Below are 20569 nucleotides of genomic sequence, written 5' to 3'. Positions count from 1 at the left end.
CGGCGACCATTGACCAGACATTTTCAATTGCTGAGAGATCTCGAGAACGTGGTGGCCAGGGCAACAGTCGAATATTTTCGAATGAAGGGTAGAGCCACGGGTCGTAACACGTCTGAAATGTAACGTCCACTGTTCAAAGTGCCGTCAATGCGAACAAGAGGTGACCGAGACGTGTAACCAATGACACCTCATACCATCACGCCGGGTGATACGCCAGTATGGGGATACGAATACACGTTTCCAATGTGCGTTCACCGCGATGTCACCACACACGGATGCGACCATCATGATGATGTAAACAGAACCTGGATTAATCCGAAAAGATGACGTTTTGCCATTCGTGCACCCAGGTTCGTCGTTGAGTACACCATCGCAGGCACTCCTGTCTGTGACGCAGCGTCAAGGGTAACCGCAGCCATGGTCTCCGAGCTGATAGTCCATGCTGCTGCAAACGTCGTCGAAATGTTCGTGCAGATGGTTGTTGTCTTGCAAACGTCCCCATCTGTTGACTCAGGGATCGAGACGTGGCTGCACGATCCGTTACAGCCATACGGATAAGATGCCTGTCATCTCGACTGCCAGTGATACGAGGCCTTTGGGATCTACATCTACATACATACTCCGCAATCAACCATACGGTGCGTGGCGGAGGGTACCTTGTACCATAACTAGCATCTTCTCTCCCTGTTCCACTCCCAAACAGAACGAGGGAAAAATGACTGCCCATATGCCTCTGTACGATCCCTAATCTCTCTTATCTTATCTTTGTGGTCTTTCCGCGAAACGTAAGTTGACGGCAGTAAAATTGTACTGCAGTCAACCTCAAGTGCTGGTTCTCTAAATTTCCTGTGCGATTCACGAAAAAAACGCCTCCTTTCCTCTAGAGACTCCCACCCGAGTTCCTGAAGCATTTCCGTAACATTCGCGTGATGATCAAACCTACCAGTAACAAATCTAGCAGCCCGCCTCTGAATTGCTTCTATGTCCTCCCTCAATCCGACCTGATAGGGATCCCAAACGCTCGAGCAGTACTCAAGAATAGGTCGTATTAGTGTTTTATAAGAGGTCTCCTTTACAGATGAACCATATCTTCCCAAAATTCTACCAATGAACCGAAGACGACTATCCGCCTTCCCCACAACTGCCATTACATGCTTGTCCCACTTCATATCGCTCTGCAATGTTACACCCAAATATTTAATCAACGTGACTGTGTCAAGCGCTACATTACTAATGGAGTATTCAAACATTACGGGATTCTTTTTCCTATTCATCTGCATTAATTTACATTTATCTATATTTAGAGTTAGCTGCCATTCTTTACACCAATCACAAATCCTGTCCAAGTCATCTTGTATCCTCCTACAGTCACTCAACGACGACACCTTCCCGTACACCACAGCATCATCAGCAAACAGCCGCACATTGCTATCCACCCTATCCAAAAGATCATTTATGTAGATAGAAAACAACAGCGGACCTACCACACTTCCCTGGGGCACTCCAGATGATACCCTCACCTCCGATGAACACTCACTATCGAGGACAACGTACTGGGTTCTATTACTTAAGAAGTCTTCGAGCTACTCACATACTTGGGAACCAATCCCATATGCTCGTACCTTAGTTAGGAGTCTGCAGTGGGGCACCGAGTCAAACGCTTTCCGGAAGTTAAGGAAAAGGCATCCGTGTGATACCCTTCATCCATGTTCGCAAGATATCATGTGAAAAAAGGGCGAGTTGCGTTTCGCAGGAGCGATGCTTTCTAAAGCCGTGCTGATGCATGGACAGCAACTTCTCTGTCTCAAGGAAATTCATTATATTCGAACTGAGAATATGTTTGAGAATCCTGCAACAAACCGATGTTAAGGATATTGGCCTGTAATTTTGAGGATCCGTCGTTCTACCCTTCTTTTATACAGGCGTCACCTGCGCTTTTTTCCAGTCGCTCGGGACTTTACGTTGGGCAAGAGATTCGCGATAAATGCAAGATAAGTAAGGAGCCAATGTGGTAGAGTATACTCTCTGTTAAACCGAACTGGAATCCCATCAGGACCTGGCGATTTATTTATTTTCAACACATTCAGCTGCTTCACAACCCCAGGGATGTTTATCACTGTGTCCTCCATACGGGAATCTGTACGAGACTCAAACGGCAGTATGTTTGTACGATCCTCCTGCGTGAAAGATTTCTCAAATGCTAAATTTAAAATTTCAGCTTTCGTTTTGCTGTCTTCCGTTGCCAGGCCAGACTGATCAGTGAGTGACTGGATGGAAGCCTTCGAACCGCTTACCGATTTTACGTAAGACCAGAATTTCCTTGGGTCCTCAGCAAGATCTTTTGCTAAGGTATGACGGTGGTAGTGGTTGAATGCTTCGCGCATCGCTCTTTTTACAGCAGCACGAAGCTCTACTAACTTTTGCCTGTCTTCATTCTCCCGATCTTTCTTGTACCGCGAGTGCAACTGCCTTTGCTTCCTGAGCACTCTCCGAATTGCACTGTTAAACCACGGTGGGTCTTTTCCGTCCGTAACCCACTTTTTCGGCATATACTTGTCCATTGCGTGATTTACAATGTGTCTAAAATTTGCCCATTGTTCTTCCACGTCCATTGTACCGGAAGCGAATGAAGTCGGATGCTAACACCTGCTTATCTGCTCTTTATAGTAAGAATACTCTCATAGCCTTCTTGGCCGACTTTTAACTTTCATAACCATAGTCATAATGACAACATCATGATCACTAATCCCTGTCTCAACACTGACACCGTCGATGAGGTCTGGTCTGTTCGTGGCTACCAGATCTAAAATACACTCCTGGAAATGGAAAAAAGAACACATTGACACCGGTGTGTCAGACCCACCATACTTGCTCCGGACACTGCGGGAGGGCTGTACAAGCAATGATCACACGCACGGCACAGCGGACACACCAGGAACCGCGGTGTTGGCCGTCGAATGGCGCTTGCTGCGCAGCATTTGTGCACCGCCGCCGTCAGTGTCAGCCAGTTTGCCGTGGCATACGGAGCTCCATCGCAGTCTTTAACACTGGTAGCATGCCGCGACAGCGTGGACGTGAACCGTATGTGCAGTTGACGGACTTTGAGCGAGGGCGTATAGTGGGCATGCGGGAAGCCGGGTGGACGTACCGCCGAATTGCTCAACACGTGGGGCGTGAGGTCTCCACAGTACATCGATGTTGTCGCCAGTGGTCGGCGGAAGGTGCACGTGCCCGTCGACCTGGGACCGGACCGCAGCGACGCACGGATGTACGCCAAGACCGTAGGATCCTACGCAGTGCCGTAGGGGACCGCACCGCCACTTCCCAGCAAATTAGGGACACTGTTGCTCCTGGGGTATCGGCGAGGACCATTCGCAACCGTCTCCATGAAGCTGGGCTACGGTCCCGCACACCGTTAGGCCGTCTTCCGCTCACGCCCCAACATCGTGCAGCCCGCCTCCAGTGGTGTCGCGACAGGCGTGAATGGAGGGACGAATGGAGACGTGTCGTCTTCAGCGATGAGAGTCGCTTCTGCCTTGGTGCCAATGATGGTCGTATGCGTGTTTGGCGCCGTGCAGGTGAGCGCCACAATCAGGACTGCATACGACCGAGGCACACAGGGCCAACACCCGGCATCATGGTGTGGGGAGCGATCTCCTACACTGGCCGTACACCATTGGTGATCGTCGAGGGGACACTGAATAGTGCACGGTACATCCAAACCGTCATCGAACCCATCGTTCTACCATTCCTAGACCGGCAAGGGAACTTGCTGTTCCAACAGGACAATGCACGTCCGCATATATCCCGTGCCACCCAACGTGCTCTAGAAGGTGTAAGTCAACTACCCTGGCCAGCAAGAACTCCGGATCTGTCCCCCATTGAGCATGTTTGGGACTGGATGAAGCGTCGTCTCACGCGGTCTGCACGTCCAGCACGAACGCTGGTCCAACTGAGGCGCCAGGTGGAAATGGCATGGCAAGCAATTCCACAGGACTACATCCAGCATCTCTACGATCGTCTCCATGGGAGAATAGCAGCCTGCATTGCTGCGAAAGGTGGATATACACTGTACTAGTGCCGACATTGTGCATGCTCTGTTGCCTGTGTCTATGTGCCTGTGGTTCTGTCAGTGTGATCATGTGATGTATCTGGCCCCAGGAATGTGTCAATAAAGTTTCCCCTTCCTGGGACAATGAATTCACGGTGTTCTTATTTCAATTTCCAGGAGTGTATTTCCATTACGCGTTGGCTGTCGATTTAGCTGCTCAAGACAGTTTTCGGATACTATGTTCAAAAGTAATTCACACGACGGCTTGTCTGTACCACCTGTAATGAATTCATAAACATCTCGCTCTATATTAGGTAGGTTGAAGTCGCCTCCGACTAATATAGCATGATCCGGGTACTTCTGCGATACATAATGTAGACTCCCTTTGAATGAATCTAGAACTGTCACGGTGGAACCTGGTGGCCGGTAACAACACCCCACAATTAACTTTATTTCCCCTAAGCCTGTTAAACGTGTGCAGATGACTTCACAATCACACTCTGCTTCGACCTCAGTAGACACAATATTTCTGTCAACTGCAATGAAGACACCACCTCCTACGATGTCTAATCTGTCTTTCCGATACACGTTACAACCCTCACTAAATATTTGAGAACTTCCTATCTCAGGGTTCAGCCAGGAACCAGCGTGGTGTTCCGTATTACCCTCCTGAACCCACCGATTTCATATTCTGCTAACAGTCATTGGATCTCGACCAACGCGAGCAGCAATGTCGCGATACGATAAACCGCAATCGCGACAGGCTTCAGCCCGACCTTTATCAAAGTCGGAAACGTGACGCTACGCATTACTCCTCCTTACACGAGGCGTCACAACAACGTTTCACCAGGCAACGCCGGTCAACTGCAGTTTGTCTAAGAGATATCGGTTGGAAACTTTCCTCATGTCAGCACGTTGTAGGTGTCGCCACCGACGCCAACCTTGTGTGAATTCTCTGAAAAGCTAATCATTTGCATATCGCAGCATCTTCTTCCTGTCTGTTAAATTTCGCGTCTGTAGAATTTCATCTTCATGGTGTAGCAATTTTAATGGCCAGATGTGTATGGTGTCGTATACGCTCGACTGTGAGCACAATATGCATGAGGAGTACAGTGATGACGACAGGTGCTTAAAAGTGGAAGTGACATTGAAACACGTGTCTAGACATGTAGTTCATCATCCTTGGCGGACAGGGGGTCACAAATCCCGTCTCCAGTGAAACGCAGTAAAGGGCAATAGTTGTCCAAGGAACTAAACGTAATTACGTACAAGAAGATCGTCCGTGGCATACTAAAAAAAAAATTGTGAACTGATTTAGAACAAGAATTCATCACTATGAGCGTATAGTGTATAAGAAAAACTGTGGATACGCAAGGGAGGACAAAGCTCACTTGCTACAAAAACTGGTGTTTGCGAGTTTGAAACAGCTCGGTTTAATTTACAGGATGTGTATGGTACAGGCCAGCGGCCTTGCGGCAATGGTAACACCGGTTCCCGTCAGATCATCGAAGTCAAGCGCTGTCGGGATGGGCTAGCGCTAGGATGGGTGACCATCCGGTCTGCCGAGAGCTGTTGGCAAGCGGGGTGCACTCAGCCCTTGTGAGGCAATCTGAGGAGCTACTTGACTGAGAAGTAGCGGCTCCGGCCTCGGGAAATGACATGCGGCCGGGAGAGCGGTGTGCTGACCACGTGACCCTCCATGTCCGCATCTGGTGACGCCTGTGGGCTAAGGATGACACGGCGGCCGGTCGGTACCGTTGGGTCTTCATGGCCTGATCGGGACTTCGACCAATCGGGATTTGAATAGTAAATGCACATGAAAGCAACCCTGAAAATTAGAAGTACTTAGAGAGTTGCGTCAAGGTGAATTAACATCAATGCCTTAACGCATTCGTATTCAACTATGCCAACTATTAATCTGTTTGATAAATTGAATGGACAGTTATTTATTGTGCTGCGAGAAGTTGGACGTGCTTTGCCCCCTACGATTGTTTCTCGTGTGCGTGATCTTGCGAGGGCAGTGGAGAATATTTATGTCCAAGCAAGCAATAGTGGGAAACGGGGTGCAGTAGAACCACAACTATGGTATGTGCACCGCTTTTGGCCACTATTTGGTCAAAATAACTTGCTTTTGCTTGATTCCTGGTCTGCGTATAAAAGTCATACTCCTTTAGGTCAAACTATCCCTCCTGAAAAGGTGTGACATTGCAGTTGATACCATCTGTAACCAATGAACCAACTTAGTTTCTGGATGTTTGTTTTTTCTGTGCCTATAAAACATATCATCTCACTACCTGTAGTTGCGCCTTAAAGGACAGCCAGTCTCACAGTAATGTCCGCGACAGACTGTTGGGCATTCGCTTGCATGCCATCACATTCTATCAGATCTCCTGGCCCCGTTACATCAATACGATTCTGTAAGGATTCTTTAAGAGCGGGTACCTAGCTGAACGCCCTGCACGGTTTGTTGCTCGCAAGGAGTTCGTCTTCGATTTCGATGGTGCGAGCCTTTGTGATCATTGTGGCCTGCCTATTTTCATTCGGTGTTCACGGTGCAAGTTAATGGTTTGTTTTCAACATTTCTTGAATGTCGACGGTGTCCATTTTAGAAGTGTAATACGTACATCTCATAAAAGGTTGATCTCTGCACCTCCAGGAGACTCATTTTCTGTCGCCCTCCTGATGCACATAGTGAGTCATTAGCAGCTGATATTTTTCCTGACGCAATTGTTAACACAATACTAATGAGCCTTACTTAGGATAGAATTTACGACACCGCACTCAAGGAGTTCCTTGTTAGAAGAGCAGTTAAACGGAACTGATAGTGTCTTGAAAAGGTGTTATAAGTTGAACGTCAACGAAACCAAAACAAGAGGGTACTGGAATACAGCCGAATTAAATCAGGCTATGCTGTGGAAATTAAATTATGAAATGAGACGCTGAATGCAGTACCCAACCGGCCTTTCTGCGACTGTATCATGGCACGTATTACGAATCAAAACTTGGAGGGGTGGTCTGTCCACTGATACGTTTAATTTTCAGTGTGTCTCGTAGTATTCGTGCAGTGGTCTTCGGAAACCCTGCAGGTACTTACGAATAATCGTGTAGCCTATACATAAACATGGATAATTAGGTTTGTCACCCCGATTACGTTTACTTCTGTGAAAATATTTCCGGAACAGTGAAAGAGCCTGTGATATTCATTTCTCGGCAGCACATCTTGTTGTAACTGTCGGAGGACATTTTGAAAGTTTTGCAGACAGCCCTGTTCGATTTATTGAGAAGAACGCAAGGACAATCACGTAATCACTTACAGTACCGCTCCTGATAATCACAGCAAAGTTGTACTGATAGGATCGACACACCACTGCATGTTGGTTTTCTCATCCCAGAAACATCCATTCCCTCTGTCCATCAAGCACTCCCTTTAAAAATAGTCTCGTCTGTAAAAAAAACACGAAAGCAGCGAAAAATCAGCCTCCTGCACATTTGCAATCTCGAATACGCATGAGAAGTACACTGCCAGCAGAGAATTAACTCTCTATGTGTGATAAGCGTATAACTTTTGTCCCTGCAAAATGCCCAAAACACTTGTTTGGTCTGGTTCAGAGATAATGCGACACACCAAGTACCAGTGATACAATTGTCACCAATAGTGCGTAACACGGTCTCTTCTGTATCAGGAGTCATGCCTTACCTCACACACCAAGTACCTTCCATTCTATCACGGGAGCTCGTCGCTCTGAGACACCAGTGAAATCATTACGTCTCGTCTGCAGGTCGTTTAGAAGGCGCAGTGAGTGCTACGTACAGAGAAATGGGCACTCGGTTGGACACCTCACGTAAACGAATGCTGTGCCGCCAAAATATGCACCGGAATACAGCGAATTATGTACACCATGATGCATCCACCTCTGAAACTTCTAATGTTTCTAGCCCGCTAATCACAACTGACAGAAATTCGATTTAAATTGATTTCAACATATCTGGATAAATACTTCTGCTACATTGTAGAAAACTGTACAATTCTGGATGTGACTCTTCAGGCTTTACCGGCGGATATGTTGTAAATAGTCTTCGCGGGTATGCCGCCGGATGACTTTGTGCAAATCCCACAATATTTCCTCGGAGCAACTGTCCGACATCATTAGGTGGTTGAACCTCGCTGGTGGCTAGGTACGACTGACAAGATCCGCATGTTGACGGCGCTGTATATAGAGCACGCGCGTGAAGATTGCGCAGGCGCGGGAACCACGCATGCGCAAGAATTTGCAGATAGATTGCGTCAAATTCAAACGCCCTCTGCCGGGAAACGCAGGGCGGCCGTTCTGCGCGTGCGCTGACGCTGTGTTTACTAACATGCTGCCAAAGTTGTGACGGGTCCATTATAGAAAGCTCTTTTCTTTCTCGTCGTGATTTGACACCAGCCAATGCAGGGTTCCAGGCTGTACTCAAGTGAAATCCCGCATCCCTGTTAATAAGGTTATCAGATGTACGGATATGTATTGCTTCCTTAATGACGCAATCCCAGAAAAGGGATGCTGGGAATAAAACTTCCATCTTTTCATAAATCATGTGATGTCCTGTGTTCAGACAGTGTTCTGCAATTGCCGACTTCTCCGGTTGGCGTAGGCGTGTATGACGCTGATGTTCATCGCAACGTTCTCGTACTGTGCGACATGTCTGACCTGTATATGCCGCCCCACACTGACAAGGAATCTTGTACACACCGCGTTTCCTCAGACCGAGATCATCATTAACCGAACCTAACAGGTTCCTCAGTTTTGCAGATGGTCGGAAAACACACGTGATGTCATATCTTTCGAGGACTCTTACGATTCTTGACGACATGGCACCAAAGTACGGCAAGAAGGCCAAGATGGTGGGTGTCTTCGTATCTTCATTCTGCTCCATAGATTGAACTCGCTTGGGCCTGAATGCATTACGTATCTGTCTCTCAGAATAACCGTTTTGACGGAAGACTGTCTTCAAATGTTGCATCTCACTCGGCAGGCTTTTCAGAGTCAGATACCACACGCGCTCTATGAACTAGCGTACGTAATGCACTACGGCATTGTGCTGGATGATGGCAGCTTGTGGATTGCAAATATATTTCTATCTGCTTTCCTTCGTACCAAAACATCAAGAAAAGGTAAAGTGCCATCTTTTTCCACTTCCATTGTGAAGTTAATATTTGGATGGAGCGAAATTAAATGTTGAAGAAACATAGGTAGAGTATCCAGTCCGTGTGGCCACCCCACAAACTGCAGAAAACAAGAGGGTTTGAGAGTGGCTGACTGTAGTGCTTTATCTTCAAAGTCCTCCATAAAATAATTGACCACCCCAGGAGAAACAGGGCTCCCCATGGCGACACCGTCCACAGTTCTGTTACAAAATTATAACTCGTTGCTGTAACGCTATGGCAAGTAAAGTATGGTCATAGCTCCACAGAAAGAGTAACGTTTCTTACTTCCAGCTATCTAAATAAATTTTCCTTTCACTAATTATTTTCAGATTACAGTGAAAACCCTTATCTGAAACACCCCGTACAACTTGGTTCGATCCGTGTCCCTAGAGGCACTCCATTGTGATGAGATTTACGGAGATCGATGTATGAGTGACTGAATGACACGGGTGAATGAGTGACTGAGTTAGTGACCAGAGTCGTGTCTCGCTGCAGGACATGTCGGCCGCCATGCTGGCCCGTGGATTGTGCCGCTTTCTGGGGTACACCCCACCTGTGAGGACGAGGGCGACGCCCGCGGCTGCCCTCTCGGTCTCCAGAAGCCTGGCTACCCCCACCACCACCGCCGCCGCCGCCCCCGGGGTGCTGAGGTCGCCCTACCCAGACGTCGACATCCCCGACGTGCCGTTCTACGAGTACGCCTGGATGCACCTCGACCGATATCCTGACAGGGTTGCCATGGTAAGACGACCTCTGCTCGGTGCTGGCTGGCACAATACCTGTATTACCAGACAGGCTGTGGCAGAAAATAACTCAGGCACATCTCTGCACACTGTTAGAGCACGTGCCAAGTAATTCTCGTTCTGAGCACTGGGCGAGTCTATTGCTTTGTTGTTACCTGCCGACCTGTTTACGCTGTCTCTGTACTATATGGCATGTCACTGCACCTTAGGTACAAGGAAATTACACAACCAGATATGTGAGATTATTCGCAATGCCTTTACATTTATGCCAGAAGGGGTAAATCATGAAGCAATAATCTACTTAAAAAAGATTAAGAGAATAAGGGAAGGGAGTGAGACAGGGTTGTAGCCTATCCCCGATCTTATTCAATCTGTATATTGAGAAAGCAGTGAAGGAAACAAAAGAAAAATTCGGAGTAGGTATTAAAATTCATGGAGAAGTAATAAAAACTTTGAGGTTTGCCGATGACATTGTAATTCTGTCAGAGACAGCAAAGGACTTGGAAGAGCAGTTGAACGGAATTGATAGTGTCTTGAAAGGAGGATATAAGATGAACATCAACAAAAGCAAAACGAGGATAATGGAATGTAGTCGAATTAAGTCGGGTTATGCTGAGGGAATTAGGAAATGAGACACTTAAAGTAGTAAAGGAGTTTTGCTATTTGGGGAGCAAAATAACTGATGATGGTCGAAGTAGAGAGGATATAAAATGTAGACTGGCAATGGCAAGGAAAGCGTTTCTGAAGAAGAGAAATTTGTTGACATCGAGTATAGATTTAAGTGTCAGAAAGTCGTTTCTGAAAGTATTTGTATGGAGTGTAGCCATGTATGGAAGTGAAACATGGACGATAAATAGTTTGGACAAGAAGAGAATAGAAGCTTTCGAAATGTGGTGCTACAGAAGAATGCTGAGGATTAGATGGGTAGATCACATAACTAATGAGGAGGTATTGTATAGGATTGGGGAGAAGAGAAGTTTGTGGCACAACTTGACTAGAAGGAGGGATCGGTTGATAGGACATGTTCTGAGGCATCAAGGGATCACCGATTTAGTATTGGAGGGCAGCGTGGAGGGTAAAAATCGTAGAGGGAGACCAAGAGATGAATACACTAAGCAGATTCAAAAGGATGTAGGCTGCAGTAGGTACTGGGAGATGAAGAAGCTTGCACAGGATACAGTAGCATGGAGAGCTGCACCAAACCAGTCTCAGGACTGAAGACCAGAACAACAACAACAAGAGAATAAAGTAGAGGCATTTTTAGAGGTACTTCTCAAGATTTCTGTGCTTCACGAGAGAAGCAGACAAGCGAGGAGAAAACTCTATATTTGGGTAAATTGGCAAATAGGTTGTTATGGGATGCACACATAATGTCCATGTGATGGATAATTTTTGATTTACCCTGCCCAATACGGTAAATTTCTAGCCCTATCTTGCTGTACGAAATTTCCTTGTGGCAGCCTGTGGTCGAACTCGTTTGCTTTTGTCGATGCTGTGTGTACACAGGAGTGCGCAGTGACGGGCCGCCGCTACACGTACTCCCAGCTGAGAACGGCCTCCCGGAGGTTCGCGGCAGCCCTCCAGAAGGCCGGTCTGGGTCCGGGCCACGTGCTTTTCGTGCTGCTCCCCAACTGCCCCGAATTCCTGGCCATCATCCTCGGTGCCAACGAGGCGGGCGTGTCCATCGCCACCTGCAACCCTGCCTACACCACTGGTAAGGACTCCAGTCTCCATCACTTTGTGTAATGAGCCCACACTACCACTAAAGGCTCTACTGCCTGCTACCCAGTCTACATGACCAGTAAGTAAGATATGCAACTAACCCTACACAACAGGTATGGGCTCTATGTCGTTACCTGTAACCCTACCTGTACTACTTATATGAGGTCTAGTCTCCATTGCCACCTACGACTTCACAACTTCTTCCCCCTGTAAGGGCCCAACCCTCCATCACAACATGCAATCAAGCCTACTTCCTCAAGAAGTACTGCACTCTCCATCATCACATAAAGCTCTATCCATACCCTAGCAAGGGCTCCACTCTTCATCACCACCTGCACCACCAGTAAGGACTCTGCTGCTCGAGCCTCAAAAACAGTAAGGGCTCTACTCTCCACCACCACCTGCAACTCCATCTGCATTTCCAATAAAGCCTCTACTCTTCATCACCATCGGTCAGGCAGCAGCAGCCGGCTGAGGCAAGCAGCAACAGGGAAGTAACCGATTTTGTGATATATTACGAGTTCCCAACCAGCAGCGAATTATACAGGGCGTTACAAAAAGGTACGGCCAAACTTTCAGGAAACATTCCTCACACACAAAGAAAGAAAATATGTTATGTGGACATGTGTCCGGAAACGCTTACTTTCCATGTTAGAACTCATTTTGTTACTTCTCTTCAAATCACATTAATCATGGAATGGAAACACACAGCAACAGAACGTACCAGCGTGACTTCAAACACTTTGGTACAGGAAATGTTCAAAATGTCCTCCGTTAGCGAGGATACATGCATCCGCCCTCCGTCGCATGGAACCCCTGATGCGCTGATGCAGCCCTGGAGAATGGCGTATTGTATCACAGCCGTCCACAATACGAGCACGAAGAGTCTCTACATTTGGTACCGGGGTTGCGTAGACGAGAGCTTTCAAATGCCCCCATAAATGAAAGTCAAGAGGGTTGAGGACAGGAGAGCGTGGAGGCCATGGAATTGGTCCGCCTCTACCAATCCATCGGTCACCGAATCTGTTGTTGAGAAGCGTACGAACACTTCGACTGAAATGTGCAGGAGCTCCATCGTGCATTAACCACATGTTGTATCGCACTTGTAAAGGCACATGTTCTAGCAGCACAGGTAGAGTATCCCGTATGAAATCACGGCGGTGAATCGAGGAAGTACAGTACATACTGACGAAACTAAAATGAGCTCTAACATGGAAATTAAGCGTTTCCGGACCTTTTTGTTTTACCTTTTTGTAACACCCTGTATAGTTTCATCTGTGTGCACTGATAGTTTAGTTTTTGAATTTCTGTGTGTTAATTTAATATTTTATAGACACAGTTCTCAGTTTATACCAAATAAATTAACAAACGACGGAGCTGACCCCTTTGCTGCACAAAACATGTCAGAACACTGTTGCAGAAACAACAAAAATAGATGCTAAATTTAAATAAACGCAAAATACCCAAGATTGGCGATCTTTTACAGAAGCTCGGAATTCAGCGTGGACTTCCATGCTTATAATAGTTTCCACAATGAAAGTTTGGCTCGAAACGTCGCAGAAAATCCAAAGATATTCTGGTCGTATGTAAAGTACGCTAGCGGCGACACGTAATCCTCCGGCTGGAGTGGCCGTGCGGTTCTAGGCGCTGCAGTCTGGAACCGAGCGACCGCTACGGTCACAGGTTCGAATCCTGCCTCGGCCATGGATGTGTGTGATGTCCTTAGGTTAGTTAGGTTTAATTAGTTCTAAGTTCTAGGGGACTGATGACCTCAGAAGTTAAGTCCCATAGTGCTCAGAACCATTTTGAACCAGACGTAATCAGTGCCTTCTCTGTACGACTGCAATGGAAATACTATCGATGGCAGTGCTGCTGCAGTAGAGTTAATAAACACAACCTTCCGATTCCAGAATTTGAATCGAGAACTGAATTAGAAGTGAATATCCTCGGAGAAGTGAAGCAACTTAAATCACTTAATAGATGCAAGTCTTCCGGTCCAGGCTGTATACCACTTAGGTTCCTTTCAGAGTGTGCTGACGCAATAGCTCCGTAATTAAAAATCATATACTATCGCTCTCCTGGACAAAAGTCTGAAAAGTTGCACAGGTCACACTAATATTCAAGAAAGGTAGTAGCAGTAATCTACTAAATTACAGGCCCAAAAAAATGGTTCAAATGACTCTGAGCACTATGGGACTTAACTTCTAAGGTCATCAGTCCCCTAGAACGTAGAACTACTTAAACCTAACTAACCTAAGGACATCACACACATCCATGCCCGAGGCAGGATTCGAACCTGCGACCGTAGCGGTCGCGCGGTTCCAGACTGTAGCTTACAGGCCCATATCATTAACATCGATATGCAACAGGGTTTTGGAACATATATTGTGTGAATCACCTCAAAGAGAACGGTCTATTGACACACAGTCAACACGGATATAGGAAACATCGTGCTCGTGAAAACTGTATACTCACACGAAGTGCTGAGTGCTATTGACAAGGTATTTCAAATCGATTCCGTATTTTTAGATTTCCAGGAGGCTTTCGACAGTACCTCACAAGCTACTTCTAATCAAATTGTGTGCTTATGGAATATCGTCACAGTTACGCGATTGGATTGGCGATTCGTTGTCAGAGAGGTCACAGTTCGCAGTCACCAACGGAAAATTGAGTAAAACGGAAGTCATTTCAGCCGTTCTCCAAGGTAGTGTTATAAGGATCTGCTCTTCCTTATCTATATAAACGATTTAGGAGACAATCTGAGCAGCCGTCTTAGACTGTTTGCAAATATGGCTGTCGTTTATCGTCTGGTAAAGTCATCAGAAGATCAAAACAAACTGCAAAATGATTTTGAAAAGATATCCATATGGTGCGAAAATTGGCAATTGACACTCAATAAGTGTGAGGTCATCCACATGAGTGCTAAAAGGAATCCGTTAAACTTCAGTTGCACTATAAATCAATCGAATCTAAACGCCGTAAATTCAAGGAAATACGTGTTGTTGTTGTGGTCTTCAGTCCTGAGACTGGTTTGATGCAGCTCTCCATGCTAATCTATCCTGTGCAAGCCTCTTCATCTCCCAGTACCTACTGCAACCTACATCCTTCTGAATCTGCTTAGTGTATTCATCTCTTGGTCTCCCTCTACGATTTTTACGCTCCACGCTGCCCTCCAATTCTAAATTGGTGATCCCTCGATGCCTCAGAACATGTCCTACCAACCGATCCCTTCTTCTGGTCAAGTTGTGCCACAAATTTCTCTTCTCTCCAATTCTATTCAGTACCTCCTCATTAGTTATGTGATCTACCCATCTAATCTTCAGCATTCTTCTGTAGCACCACATTTCGAAAGCTTCTATTCTCTTCTTGTCCAAACTATTTATCGTCCATGTTTCACTTCCATACATGGCTACACTCCATACGAATACTTTCAGAAACGACTTCCTGATACTTAAATCTATACTCGTTGTTAACAAATTTCTCTTCTTCAGAAACGCTTTCCTTGCCATTGCCAGTCTACATTTTATATCCTCTCTACTTCGACCATCATCAGTTATTTTGCTCCCCAAATAGCAAAACTCCTTTACTACTTTAAGTGTCTCTTTTCCTAATGTAATTCCCTCAGCATCAGCCGACTTAATTCGACTACATTGCATTATCCTCGTTTTGCTTTTGTTGATGTTCATCTTATATCCTCCTTTCAAGACACTGTCCATTCCATTCAACTGCTCTTCCAAGTCCTTTGCTGTCTCTGACAGAATCACAATTTCATCGGCGAACCTCAAAGTTTTTATTTCTTCTCCATGGATCTTAATACCTACTCCGAATTTTTCTTTTGTTTCCTTTTCTGCTTGCTCAATATACAGATTGAATAACGTCGGGGAGAGGCTACAACCCTGTCTCACTCCTTTCCCAACCACTGCTTCCATTTCATGCCCCTCGACTCTTACAACTGCCATCTGCTTTCTGTACAAATTGTAAATAGCCTTTCGCTCCCTGTATTTTACCCCTGCCACCTTTAGAGTTTGAAAGAGAGTATTCCAGTCAACATTGTCAAAAGCTTTCTCTAAGTCTACAAATGCTAGAAACGTAGGTTTGCCTTTCCTTATTCTTTCTTCTAAGATAAGTCGTAAGGTCAGTATTGCCTCACGTGTTCCAGTGATTCTACGGAATCCAAACTGATCTTCCCCGAGGTCGGCCTCTACTAGTTTTTCCATTCGTCTGTAAAGAATTCGTGTTAGTATTTTGCAGCTGTGGCTTATTAAACTGATTGTTCGGTAATTTTCACATCTGTCAACACCTGCTTTCTTTGGGATTGGAATTATTATATTCTTCTTGAAGTCTGAGGGTATTTCGCCTGATTCATACATCTTGCTCACCAGATGGTAGAGTTTTGTCAGGACTGGCTCTCCCAAGGCCGTCAGTAGTTCCAATGGAATGTTGTCTACTCTCGGGGCCTTGTTTCGACTCATGTCTTTCAGAGCTCTGTCAAACTCTTCACGCAGTATCGTATCTCCCATTTCATCTTCATCTACATCCTCTTCCATTTCCATAATATTGTCCTCAAGTACATCGCCCTTGTATAGACCCTCTATATACTCCTTCCACCTTTCTGCTTTCCCTTCTTTGCTTAGAACTGGGTTTCCATCTGAGCTCTTGATATTCATATGTTATCTCCAAAGGTCTCTTTAATTTTCCTGTAGGCAGTATCTATCTTACCCCCTAGTGAGATAAGCCTCTACATCCTTACATTTGTCCTCTAGCCATCCCTGCTTAGCCATTTTGCACTTCCTGTCGATCTCATTTTTGAGACGTTTGTATTCCTTTTTGCCTGCTTCATTTACTGCATTTTTATATTTTCTCCTTTCATCAATTAAATTCAATATTTCTTTTGTTACCCAAGGATTTCTACTAGTCCTCGTCTTTTTACCTACTTGATCCTCTGCTGCCTTCACTACTTCATCCCTCAAAGCTACCCATTCTTCTTCTACTGTATTTCTTTCCCCCATTCCTGTCAATTGTTCCCTTATGCTCTCCCTGAAACTCTGTACAACCTCTGGTTCTTTCAGTTTATCCAGGTCCCATCTCCTTATTCCCACCTTTTTGCAGTTTCTTCAGTTTTACAGGTCATAACCAATAGATTGTGGTCAGAGTCCACATCTGCCCCTGGAAATGTCTTAAAATTTAAAACCTGGTTCCTAAATCTCTGTCTTACCATTATATAATCTATCTGATACCTTTTAGTATCTCCAGGCTTCTTCCATGTATACAACCTTCTTTCATGGTTCTTAAACCAAGTGTTAGCTATGATTATGTTGTGCTCTGTGCAAAATTCTACCAGGCGGCTTCCTCTTTCATTTCTTAGCCCCAATCCATATTCACCTACTACGTTTCCTTCTCTCCCTTTTCTTACACTCGAATTCTCGTCACCCATGACTATTAAATTTTCGTCTCCCTTCACTACCTGAATAATTTCTTTTATTTCATCATACATTTCTTCAATTTCTTCATCATCTGCAGCGCTAGTTGGCATATAAACTTGTACTACTGTAGTAGGTGTGGGCTTCGTATCTATCTTGGCCACAATAATGCGTTCACTATGCTGTTTGTAGTAGCTTACCCGCATTCCTATTGTCCTATTCATTATTAAACCTACTCCTGCATTACCCCTATTTGATTTTGTGTTTATAACCCTGTAGTCACCTGACCAGAAGTCTTGTTCCTCCTGCCACCGAACTTCACTAATTCCCACTATATCTAACTTTAACCTATCCATTTCCCTGTTTAAATTTTCTAACCTACCTGCCCAATTAAGGGATCTGACATTCCACGCTCCGATCCGTAGAACGCCAGTTTTCTTTCTCCTGATAATGAGATCCTCTTGAGTAGTCCCCGCCCGGAGATCCGAATGGGGGACTATTTTACCTCCGGAATATTTTACCCAAGAGGACGCCATCATCATTTAATCATACAGTAAAGCTGCATGCCCTCGGGAAAAATTACGGCTGTAGTTTCCCCTTGCTTTCAGCCGTTCGCAGTACCAGCACAGCAAGGCCGTTTTGGTTATTGTTACAAGGCCAGATCAGTCAATCATCCAGACTGTTGCCCTTGCAACTACTGAAAAGGCTGCTGCCCCTCTTCAGGAACCACACGTTTGTCTGGCCTCTCAACAGATACCCCTCCGTTGTGGTTGCACCTACGGTACGGCTATCTGTATCGCTGAGGCACGCAAGCCTCCCCACCAACGGCAAGGTCCATGGTTCATGGGGGGAGGGCGAAATACCTAAAAATTACAATTCTGAACAACTTCAGTTGGAAAGAACACATAAAAAATGTTGTGAGGAAGTCGAACCAAAGACTGAGTCTTATTGTCTGAACACTTAGAAGATGCAACAGATCTACATTTCGCATGTCCGTTCTGTTTTGGAGTATTGCTGCGCGATGTGGGACCCTTACCAGATAGGATTAACAGAGTACATCGAGAAAGTTCAAAGATGAGCGGCATGTTTTGCATTATCGAGCAATACGGCAGAGAACATCACATAAATGATACAGGACTTGGTGTGGTCATCATTAAAACAAAGGTGTTTCTCGTTGAAGGGGGATCTTCTCACAAAATTTCTATCACCAACTTCGAATGCGATAATATTTTGTTGACGCCGATATACGTAACAAGAAACGATCATCATAATGAAATAATGGAATCAGAGCTCGCACAGAAAGATATAGCTGTTCGTTTTCTCTGGACGCTGTTCGGGATTGGAATAATAGAGAATTATTGTGAGGGTGGTTCAATGAACGAAATGTAGATGTAGAACTGTGCCTGCCGCGCGGGATTAGCCGAGCGGTCTAGGGCGCTGCAGTCATGGACTGTGCGGCTGGTCCTGGCGGAGGTTCGAGTCCTCCCTCGGGCATGGGTGTGTGTGTTTGTCCCTAGGGTAATTTAGGTTAAGTAGTGTGTAAGCTTAGGGACTGATGAGCTTAGCAGTTAAGTCCCATAAGATTTGACACACATTTGAACATGTTTTGAACTGTGCCTACAGCACCCATGGGGGCTCTACTGGCCACACCATCTGCAACTCCACCTACAGCGCCAGTATGGCTTCTACTCCCCATCACCACTAGCAATCATGCCTAAACCACCCTCATGAGCTCTACTCTCGTTTATCCCCTGCTGCTTCACTTACACCATCAGCATGTGCTCAAGTCTGCCTCACCACCTGCAACTCCACCTTCATCTCCAGCAAGACCTCCACTCTCCATCACCACTTGCAACTGTACCTTACATTCCCAGAAATGTCTATAGCCTCCATCACCACCTGGAACCCCATCTACCCCACTGTTTTTAGCTATCCATATCCACTGATGTAAATAAATTGTTGCTATCATATTAGAAACATTTTACATGTTTTATGTTACTGTTAAAGTCATAGGCATCTGGGCGACGTTAAAAGTGGGAATGATGTAAAGTAATACATGGACCAGGGGAGAGATGGCAACAAACTGTGACCCCCCTCAAACCCAAACCCGGGACCCACATCTGAGTAAGGCCTCATACAGGGTGTCCAGAAAAGGACTCCCTGATTTCAAAATTAAATATCTCGAGAACAAAGATCGACAGAGGAATGCAGTAAACGGTATGTTTATTGTGAAAGCTAAAAGAAGTTTATACAGCAGTTTGAAATAATAGTTACAAAAGCTGCTAACAGATGGCGCTGTAATCGTCATACGTAATGCATAGTATAAATAGAGAATCGAAGCCCAGAGCCATTGAAACGTGAAAGGAGGTTAGCGTACCGAAGGAAGAGTTAAAAACCATGTACTCCATTGAACAACGCGTTTTTCTGGTGCTAGTGTACCACAGATTAGAAGAGAGTCCCACGGCAACAAGGCGAAGTTTTCAAGCACGATTTAATGTTCCAAAAGGACCCGATGGGAAAACCATTCGTACGCTCTTCGCAAAATTTCAACGAACAAGCAGCGTAACTGATGATCTAGTCGGGCATGTTGGCCGCAAGCAAACCGCAGTTACGCCTGAAAATATCGCCACAGTTTCTGGAATTATTCAGCGAAGTCCACTGTCATCCGTCCATAGAATTGCATCTGAGACTGGTTTGAAGCGTTCCAGCACGCAGAAAATACTGAGAAAGAGCCTACACATGTTTCCATTCAAAATTCAAACGCACCAGGCCATACCCGTACGAGCTGTGCAACAAAGGGTTGCCTTTGCTAATGAGATGCTCACAATGATTGATAGTGAAGGATTTGATGTTGGGTGCATCTGGTTTACAGATGAAGCACACTTCCACCTGAATGGATACGTGAATAAGCAGAACTGGCGATTTTGGGGTTCCGAAAAGCCATATTGGTGCGAAGCGAAACCCCTGTATTCTCCTAAAGTTACTGTGTGGGTTGCAGTATGCAGCAGAGGCATTATTGGCCCTTTTTTCATTCGAGAAACGGTCACTGGTGCACGTTACGTTGCAATTTTGGAACAATTTGCCGCCACACAGCAAGCGTTAGAGGATCGACCAGGTACTGAATGGTTCATGCAAGATGGAGCCCGACCACATCGGACCGAACAAGTGTTTCGCTTTCTTGAGGAATACTTCGGGAATCGAGTCATTGCTTTGGAATATCCCAAATTTACTGGTGCAGGCGTGGATTGGCCTCAATATTCGCCGGATTTGACTCCCCGTGACTTTTTTTTTGTGGGGCACAGTGAAAGACATGGTCTACCCGAAGCATCCCGCCACGCTGGACGAGCTCGAATCGGCGATCTCTGTGGCATGTGAATCCATTTCGGTTGAGACAGTACGACATGCGATGGCGAATTTCATTCTTCGTTTGCGCCACCCCTGTAGTGCC

At 45.7% G+C, this 20569-nt stretch overlaps 1 protein-coding gene across 1 annotated transcript in view; it reads left to right on the top strand.

Annotated features, from left to right (window-relative positions):
* The window catches only part of LOC124717082 (4-coumarate--CoA ligase-like), a 110576-nt gene that overhangs the window by 29140 nt on the left and 60867 nt on the right, over positions 1 to 20569 (top strand). The window contains exons 2-3 of the mRNA XM_047243779.1: positions 9732 to 9977; positions 11486 to 11693. Coding sequence (XP_047099735.1) covers positions 9735 to 9977; positions 11486 to 11693 — 451 coding nt within the window. The 5' untranslated portion in view covers positions 9732 to 9734. The remainder of the gene's footprint in view (positions 1 to 9731; positions 9978 to 11485; positions 11694 to 20569) is intronic.

Source organism: Schistocerca piceifrons, chromosome 9 (genome assembly GCF_021461385.2).
Source record: "Schistocerca piceifrons isolate TAMUIC-IGC-003096 chromosome 9, iqSchPice1.1, whole genome shotgun sequence".
NCBI lineage: Eukaryota > Metazoa > Arthropoda > Insecta > Orthoptera > Acrididae > Schistocerca > Schistocerca piceifrons.
This window is presented reverse-complemented; position numbering and strand designations above follow the sequence as displayed.